General features: G+C 38.2%; 1 protein-coding gene across 3 annotated transcripts in view; it reads left to right on the top strand.

Annotated features, from left to right (window-relative positions):
• Nucleotides 1–1,035: 1,035 nt before the first annotated feature.
• The window catches only part of LOC124776601 (cell division cycle protein 23 homolog), an 89,594-nt gene continuing 80,485 nt past the window's right edge, over nucleotides 1,036–10,144 (top strand). The window contains exons 1-2 of one of the 3 annotated variants that reach the window (XM_047251669.1): nucleotides 1,036–1,244; nucleotides 1,330–1,470. In XM_047251669.1, the coding sequence (XP_047107625.1) occupies nucleotides 1,141–1,244; nucleotides 1,330–1,470 (245 nt within the window). In that variant the 5' untranslated portion in view covers nucleotides 1,036–1,140. Of the gene's footprint in view, nucleotides 1,299–1,329; nucleotides 1,471–10,144 lie in introns of all 3 variants that reach the window. The other 2 variants (XM_047251670.1, XM_047251671.1) reach the window with 2 other exon arrangements.

The following is a 10,144-nucleotide window of genomic DNA, read 5'->3' as shown; positions in this document are numbered from 1 at the left end:
AATCACTAAAAAGCTGGTCTATATGATTCAGTCATGTATTCAATAATCCTTAGTTAGAAATACTGTTAGTGTCCAGTATAATTTCCACAGAGACTAATACAAAGCAGAAAATTTTAACAGAAGAAAGTGTAGCATGTAAGCAACTGTTTTTCACCTACGACGGTTCCTAATTTGCGAAGGATGAAACCACTTTTAATAGTTTGCTTTATGCCTGATGAGTGTGTGCTTACTAAGTCAGTTTGAGATCTAGGTCTATACTAGACGTCTGACTGAGCATAATTATTAACTCAGTCACTGAGTTTGCGATAGAATATGTAAATAGCACCAGCTTTAATATCATTTAAAATATGGGTGTCATATTAAGAAAACAATTAATAATATCTATTATGCCTCCTTCCTTTCCCACCTTAAATACGGTACGGGGTCATATTCTGGAGTAATTTGGCAGCAGCTAAGCGAGTTTTTAGAATACAGAAAAAGGTGTTTTGATTCATAGAGGATGTGGACCTAGGAACTCTTGTAAGTCTCTACGAACTGAAGTATTACACCTCTACCATGTATTTACACTATGGAGACAAGTTTTTTTAAATTAACCTAATGGACGACGAATATCACACTACTTAAACAGTGACAATCACCACCGCAGTAATTTCCTAAGAGCTAGCCACTGAAACACCGAATAACTATTGGAACCAACATCATTTCGAACCTGCTTCTGGTGTTCATCTCTTTAATACCGTAAACTATATAAAAAAGTAAATTTCAGCAGCAAATATACAACAACAAAAATAACAAAGTAAACAAGTGATATGGGAGCGGATAACCACAGCATACGTCTTAGCAACTAATGTACTTCAATGTAGGTAGAATACCTCTATGTGTACTTCGGAACACGAGCGGCCACGTGTTCTCTGTAGCGAGGTGGATAATGTCACGTGATGTCAATATCCGATAAGAAACGTCAACGCAGTGAGACCGAGACACTCCCACAGCTCAACGATGCTACGTTTTTTTAAAGATACAAAGATACTATAGTATGAATAGTCACTTGTTTCTTCGGCGCGATGGGAATTAAATGAATTGGGGTTACATGTATTGTGATTTTTTTTTAATTGTGTATATATTTGATTGTTCATCGACATGGCAGAAGATTCTTTCAAACTTGATTTGAAGCAGGTGAAACTTGACTTGCAGAAGGCAGTTGTAGAATGTTCGCTGAGAGGATTAATGCACAGCACCAAGTGGTGGGAATTGTCGAACTTGAGTTATTAAACATGTTCATATGCTTAAAGTTGGCGGTATGTAATTTTGTAACGTGTTATTTTGTAGGCTGGCAGAGCTTAATTATGCATTGATAGATGTAAACGTAGACTTGCAGGAATCTGTATCGTTCAAAGAGCAACCGGTCTCCAGTGAGGGGGATATTTATATGCTGGCTAAGAGTTACTTTGATTTAAAAGAGTATGACAGGTGAGTTTATTTGGACTGTAGTACATATAGAGAAACTATTATGGGCTTTCTCGTGTTAAATGGGTATATCGGTTCACATTGCGCGAAAACCATTTGTGCTAGTAGTATTGAGAAGTATGTCTCCCACCACCCCCATGTGAAGCAAGCAAAAGTACACCATTTGTTTTATTTTGCTAGTACTGATGGGTTTATTTGTGATTAAAAGTTTTCAATTGTGCTTTTTAACATTCAAGAAGCCAGTCATAACCCTTGTACATAGAACCACAATCAAACAAATTTTAATTCATTTCATAGCAATATACATGTTTATTTTGGATTGCCAAATAAGTTTCTGTACTATGAATATATGCTGTCAAAATGTATACATTGTGGTACCTATACATCATTGGTACTTTCCAGTTCTTTATTGCCTTTCTGAAGTACAGGTTACGAAGTCTTCAACAAAAATTGGTACTGGGCAAGAAATGAGCTTTGTTAGTTTTGGCAATGATCAACAGAGATTAATTAAGCATTAGACAACTCCTAGTCTAAGCAAATGTATTAAGGCTAAAAAGTTCTGCAATGGGTATACATTTAGATAAGTGTTTACTTGTTCAGATTGGTTCTAACTTGGTCTGTGTACATTATACAAGCTTTTGCTCTGTCTATGTGAACTGTAGCAGTAAGATTTTTTGACTCTTGAAGTGAGTACTTGAAATCTTGCTTTACAAATATGTGTAGGGCTTCAGTGTACGTTAGTGAGGCACTCACATTGTAACTCAGAAGCTACCAAGTGGGAATTTCAACATGCAGACTGTTCTAGTAGTGGAAATTTTATCCTTACCTAGCACAAACCCATGTCAGGGAAAAGCTTGCAATTGATACACACTTTCATATAAAAGGTTCAGTGAATGTCCATTCAGTGACAATTCACAACCCTGTAGCTTATAATCTTGTAAATAAAAGAACTATATTTTACATCCCACACTTAAAGGATGCACAGTTGACAATTTTGTGTAACTGCAGAATGCTAAGCAAACTTTAATATGCATTATCTGTTACGGCATTTCACTGAAACACAAGAAACTGCCACGTTTGGAAATAAGATTACATCCTCTATATTTATGAAGTTTTCGGATAATTTGTTAGAAATATGTAAGATAGTTTGGATGCACAGGGCTCAGTAGATTGTTTTCTTATAGTTAGGGGTATTCATTAAACTTTATGGTCATTAGGCATTTTTTCCCAAGCAAGAGTCCTCTTGCATATGCATCAAAAGTTATGTTACTTGACAAGTGTCTTGCTTATCTCCCATGATAAATATGGAAATGGCTGTGCCAACCTTTTGGAAATATTGTAATCTAGACAGGAACTATATTTTAAAATGTTTGTTCTTTTTGATGAAATCTTCTACCAGGTTCCATGAATGTTTTAAATTTTTCATGTAAACATAAGCCATAAACATAAATCTCTGTAGTACATGTGACTTTTTTACGGGGGTTATTTCATGTCAAATCACCCATGTCATGTCGCCCACCATCTCAGATTCTCATGAAACTTTGTATATTTGCTTGTACTTAGAACATAAGAACTCCTGGAGATTCTTTTTGGTCTCAGACTAAAACTTTTTTATACTGGATTTTCAATATAGTGATGTTCTGATTATTTGGCTGTACGAGAATGTCCATGCAGAGTGGTACTTACCTGCAGAAATACTGTAACTTAGGTGTATAAGAGGCTTTTGATTTGGAATTTTCTTCTGAAGTTAAGAGAGGCATAGAGTTAACAATAAAGCATTTATTTAAGCTGTAAAGTTAGAGAGAGAATTTAAAAAAAATGTAGGCCACTCGTTTTCTAGAAAAATTACAAACACTTGTAAAACACTTATGTGACATTTCTCCAACCTACTGGGAACCTAGTTTTGGTCTTAATTAATTCCCAAGGTTAGGTTAGGTTCTAATAAAATAGTAATATTAATGGGTTTTCTGTGAATGGTCACAAAGAAATTAAAAAAAAAAAAAAAAAAAAAAATTCACTGTGATGAAAAACGAAGGCAACGGTCTTGCCGCAGTGGTTACATCGGTTCCCGTGAGATCACCGAAGTTAAGCGCTGTCGGGCGTGGTCAGCGCGTGGATGGGAGACCATCAAGGCTGCCATGCGCTGTTGCCCTTTTTTCGGGTGCAGTCGGCCTCGTGATGCCAATTGAGGAGCTACTCGACTGAATAGTAGTGGCTTCGGTCAAGAATACCATCATAACGACCGGGAGAGCGGTGTGCTGACCCCACGCCCCTCCTTTCTGCATCCTTTCCTGAGGATGAAACGGCGGTCGGATGGTCCCGGTAGGCCACTCGTGGCCTGAAGACGGAGTGTGATGAAAAACGAGGCTTTCCAAGTAAGTTCATCTTGGCCTGACACTAACTGCTTCAGATTTTCATGTCCTTTTTTTTCGTGGTAATAACCATATATTTCATATAGTGTTTGAAAGAAAATGTGGTAAAGTTTTAAAAAATCTTACACTGTGTGGAGCTTCCCATTTGGATTGCATTACTGTGGAGGAGGAGGAGGAGGGGGGGGGGGGGTGCAGTATAGCTAATTTTCTACCAGTCACCATTTTATCCTTCCAAATATCAAAAATGAATGAAACTTAATGGGAAAAAATATTTAATAACTCTGCTTCACATCTGGAAATATAGAAAATCAACTTAAATTGTTATTGCCCAAACAATATTTTGTTAAATATTAAAAATACTTTTAGACAGTGCTGTTATTAGACCAGTTTCTTTCATTGAAACTCAAATATGGTGTGATAAAAAAAAGGGGGGGCATGGGTGTGGACAGGTACAGGCTTTTCATTTATACAGGGTGTTACAAAAATGTATGGCCAAACTTTCAGGAAACATTCCTCACACACAAAGAAACAAAATATGTTATGTGGACATGTGTCCGGAAACGCTTACTTTCCATGTTAGAGCTCATTTTATTACTTCTCTTCAGATCACATTAATCATGGAATGGAAACACACAGCAACAGAACGTACCAGCATGACTTCAAACACTTTGTTACAGGAAATGTTCAAAATGTCCTCCGTTAGCGAGGATACATGCATCCACCCTCCGTCGCATGGAATCCCTGATGCACTGATGCAGCCCTGGAGAATGGCGTATTGTATCACAGCCTTGCACAATACGAGCACGAAGAGTCTTTACATTTGGTACCGGGGTTGCGTAGACAAGAGCTTTCAAATGCCCCCCTAAATGAAAGTCAAGAGGGTTGAAGTCAGGAGAGTGTGGAGGCCATGGAATTGGTCCGCCTCTACCAATCCATCGGTCACCGAATCTGTTGTTGAGAAGCGTACGAACACTTTGACTGAAATGTGCAGGAGCTCCATCGTGCATGAACCACATTTTGTGTTGTACTTGTAAAGGAACATGTTCTAGCAGCACTGGTAGAGTATCCCGTATAAAATCATGATAATGTGCTCCATTGAGCGTAGGTAGAACAACATGGGGCCCAATCAAGACGTCACCAACAATGACTGCCCAAACGTTCACAGAAAATCTGTGTTGATGATGTGATTGCACAATTGCGTGTGGATTCTCGTCAGACCACACATGTTGATTGTGAAAATTTACAATTTGATCACATTGGAATGAAGCCTCATCCGTAAAGAGAACATTTGTACTGAAATGAGGATTGACACATTGTTGGATGAACCATTTGCAGAAGTGTACCGGTGGAGACCAATCAGCTGCTGATAGTGCCTGCACACGCTGTACATGGTACGGAAACAACTGGTTCCCCCGTAGCACTCTCCATACAGTGACGTGGTCAATGTTACATTGTACAGCAGCAACTTCTCTGACGCTGACATTAGGGTTATCGTCAACTGCACGACGAATTGCCTCGTCCATTGCAGGCGTCCTCGTCGTTCTAGGTCTTCCCCAGTCGCGAGTCATAGGATGGAATGTTCCGTGCTCCCTAAGACCCCGATCAATTGCTTCGAACGTCTTCCTGTCGGGACACCTTCGTTCTGGAAATCTGTCTCGATACAAACGTACCGCGCCACGGCTATTGCCCCGTGCTAATCTATACATCAAATGGGCATCTGCCAACTCCGCATTTGTAAACATTGCACTGACTGCAAAACCACGTTCGTGATGAACACTAACCTGTTGATGCTACATACTGATGTGCTTGATGCTAGTACTGTAGAGCAATGAGTCGCATGTCGACACAAGCACCGAAGTCGACATTACCTTCCTTCAATTGGGCCAACTGACGGTGAATCGAGGAAGTACAGTACGTACTGACGAAACTAAAATGATCTCTAACATGGAAATTAAGCGTTTCCGGACACATGTCCACATAACATCTTTTCTTTATTTGTGTGTGAGGAATGTTTCCTGGAAGTTTGGCCGTACCTTTTTGTAACACCCTGTATATTGAAGTATTTGTAAAATTGTTCAGAAGATCTTTTAAAGCACATTATTTAGTCTACGAAGCTTTAGTACATGTCTCATGTCTTGTTAAAATAATAAAGTACAGAGACAGAAGTTATAATTTTAACTGATATATTTTAGTTACTAATATTAACTTTATTTAGGGGTATAAATGAACATATTTAAATGCCAGTTATTCTACACAGACAAATGTTTAACCCTCGAACAGGTGCGCCATTTTTCATAACACGAGCGGGTGCGCACTTTGCACACATGTGTAGAATAGATTCATCTATGTTGCCAAGATGAGTCATGTATGATCAAAATCACAGTTTAATCTTAGTTTATTTAAACAACAAGAAAATAAACGTAGATCATATGAGATACACCACTGTTTTATTAAACAATAATGAAATAAATTTTCAGTAAAACACCCTGTTCCCAAGGACAGGTATTACAGAGACAGTAATGACCCACTCAAAGCATTAAGCAGTGCAGTGGCATCAAATCCCATCCAGCTGCTTATTCAATCACTAATTATCTCAATGTGGCATTAGGCTGCTAGCTCATAATCAGGGTGTTTTTTTTTTTCTCCCTGCCTAGCTCACTTTGTATTTTATATTACTGCTGCTCACTTGGACGTATGATAGCACAAATTATCACTGTGTTATCTGAAGCAATAATGAAGGAATAGGTATAGGTCTGTAGTTGTGTAACAAAAATTAAACCATGCAAAATCATTTTATTTTTTGTTGGCGCACTTTATGCACAGGTACCTGCTCGAGGGTTAAAATGTAAATGTTCAGCAGTGAAGATCTTTGGAGTTCCCAAGTGAGTTTTAAGTGGATCTATTTTGAATCTACTGTGAGAAATTAGATTCTGTTAATTTCATATTGTTTTTATTAAAGTAATGCATTCTTCTTAATGTTCTTGACTCTGGTACACTAACAGTACATAAAATGTTTTTCAAAGGCACAAAACAAGACTTCCTTCTCAGGCCAAAAGAATGATACTCATGGTGCAGGTAGATGGAGAAAAAGTAGTTCAGCCTGTCCTTCATCACACATTCTCGACGAAGGCAAAGTACCACGTGTATCATATACAGCTGCCACAAAAGAATTTTGTTGGGGATAGCTACATGTCCATTGCGGGGCATTTTCATTGAAGGAAGAAATCATGGAAGGCTTTTCAGAACAAGTTGCTTTTCTAATTAATCACAGGAAAGCGATTTGTAATTGTGAAAATTCCTGGTGCCACTTATTGTGCGGGTTGTCAAAAATTGGAAAAAACATTAGTGAGTATTAGCCTTGCAGAAATTGCAAACACCATATACAGCTATTTGTACATCATCATCTAGTTGAAGACTAGCTTTTCCTCAAAACAAGTTTTACAGTTTCTCCCAATTCACCACACACAGATTAGCTGTGGCTAGTAACAAAAAAGGAATGATCAGTGTCAGTGGAAAAATCCTTGTTGTGTTCACAAAATTTTTTAAAGCCTTTTCTAGTGAAATAATGAGATTACTTGACTTGTGGGCAGTGTTCAGCCAATCCCTTAACCATTTCGCCCATTGTGATCCATATCATAACTTATAAAGCAGTGGTTTGCTATTGTCGATTCATTTTCCTCATTTATCGCATGAACACGAAAAGAATGGGTTGTACAACTGCTTCTTGTCCAGTGTTAACACTGGCTTTCATTCTTAATTATAAAACTGTAGTTTTCAGTAAAGTCCATTAACAGAATTGCTTTTGCCAAGATTAGATTGTCTTTCAAATTTTTCAGGGCCCTTGCCTGATGCTAAAATATAATAGTGTGGTTTAAGTGCCTGTAATTTTGTTACCAGTAGATCAGTGTATTCATCAACAGTTGCAGATTGCTTTACCAATACTGTCCAGTGACCTGTGGTAATCCACTGGCTGTACTCAATTTCACCATCAGCATCTTTGTAAGAGAATTTTTCTTTCAAGAAATCTAACAATTTATCGTCACTGGGACCATTGCGCAGTGATTAAGCATGCAGTCATAGTTTCTGGGTCACATACAATAAATTTTATAAGTTCTTTGTGCGTTTCTTGAATGTGTTCCGCATCGAAAAGCAGTTTTATGTTTTGGTGGATACCACAGACACACACTGAATGAATGCCTGCACCACCAACTAAAATACGCCACTTTAATCTTGGTGAACAAAATTTAGAAAAACCTTCTCCCATTTAAAACATTAATATAGTTCCCTTATGTGGCAGAGGATGAGTCTCTTTTGCATATACACATTTTTCTGTAGCTGACTTTATTCCTGGTAACATTAGAGTATACTCATCATTTTGGTAAAAATTGGTGACAGACTTTGACTTCATTAGTGATCATTTGACCTCTTTTTGGAATAAGAATTGATAAAATATCTGTTTCTGTTTCCTGTTTCTTGCCTGTAAAACTACATCTACATACATACTCCGCAATCCACCATATGGTGTATTGCGGAGGGTACGTCGTACCACAACTAGCATCTTCTCTCCCTGTTCCACTCCCAAACAGAACGAGGGAAAAATGACTGCCTATATGCCTCTGTACGAGCCCTAATCTCTCTTATCTTATCTTTGCGGTCTTTCCGCGAAATGTAAGTTGGCGGCAGTAAAATTGTACTGCAGTCAGCCTCAAATGCTGGTTCTCCAAATTTCCTCAGTAGCGATTCACGAAAAGAACGCCTCCTTTCCTCTAGAGACTCCCACCCGAGTTCCTGAAGCATATCTGTAACACTCGCGTGATGATCAAACCTACCAGTAACAAATCTAGCAGCCCGCCTCTGAATTGCTTCTATGTCCTCCCTCAATCCGACCTTATAGGGATCCCAAACGCTCGAGCAGTACTCAAGAATAGGTCATATTAGTGTTTTATAAGCGGTCTCATTTACAGATGAACCACATCTTTCCAAAATTCTACCAATGAACCAAAGACGACTGTCCGCCTTCCCCACAACTGCCATTACATGCTTGTCCCACTTCATATTGCTCTGCAATGTTACGCCCAAATATTTAATCGACGTGACTGTGTCAAGCGATACACTACTAATGGAATATTCAAACATTACAGGATTCTTTTTCCTATTCATCTGCATTAATTACATTTATCTATATTTAGAGTTAGCTGCCATTCTTTACACCAATCACAAATCCTGTCCAAGTCATCTTGTATCCTCCTACAGTCACTCAACGATGACACCTTCCCGTACACCACAGCATTATCAGCAAACAGCTGCACATTGCTATCCACCCTATCCAAAAGATTATTTATGTAGATAGAAAACAACAGCGGACCTACCACACTTCCCTGGGACATTCCAGAGGATACCCTCACCTCCGATGAACACTCCCCATCGAGTACAACGTACTGGGTTCTATTACTTAACAAATCATACTCACTAACACTAAATTCTGTCATTATTTTTTTTTCTTTTGACCTTTTTCTTTCATTAACAATATCATGGTATAAGAATCTTTGACTTCTTAATGATTTCATGCTACATTTCATTCTCACTAACCTTAATGTGTCATATGAAGCTTTGCTGTGATTTGGAATTGAATGAAGTTTTAAGGAGAGCACCCCAAATCATCTAAAGTTTTATGTGTGTCCTTGATACTTTGACTTTCTAACGCTGACTCATGAAGTGTCACCTCTGGGTCACTGGCATCACTGTCATTTCCACCACCAATTTCAGTTTTTTATTTACAAATCTTAAGACATGTTGTGCGAAGTCTTTTGCGTGGTTTCTGATTGATTCTTGCAGACTTAATGATTTAGACAAATCAAAAACTTATCGATCTTGTGGATTTTCCAATTCTGTGCCTGTGTATTTTGAAAGGATCACAAGGAGTTCTATGATGGCTTTCAAAAACCTTTAAGTAATAGTAACTGTTTTTTCCACATAATAGTTCTTTCTTGATCATCTGGAAAGTTTATATTGGACCGTAACACTGTCAAACCTTGTTGGTCTTCATTCAAGTCTGAACATTTTGGGAGAGTTTTTACTGATGTTTAGGTAACCAAATGACATGGTGTTGTGAGTAATTTTCCAACACTACATGAATTCACATTTTCCATTGTAAGTACCTGCGCACTACTTCAGTTTAAAACACACTACAATACTAACAGAATGATAAATGGCTGCACTACAAGTAAATGTGACCAGTCTCATGGAAGGACAAAGAGCAACTGCGGCAAAATGGACTGGTTGCATGTCACAGATGTTCAGCAATA

The sequence above is a fragment of the Schistocerca piceifrons genome, chromosome 2, assembly GCF_021461385.2.
Source record: "Schistocerca piceifrons isolate TAMUIC-IGC-003096 chromosome 2, iqSchPice1.1, whole genome shotgun sequence".
NCBI classification, from domain to species: Eukaryota; Metazoa; Arthropoda; class Insecta; order Orthoptera; family Acrididae; genus Schistocerca; species Schistocerca piceifrons.
This window is presented reverse-complemented; position numbering and strand designations above follow the sequence as displayed.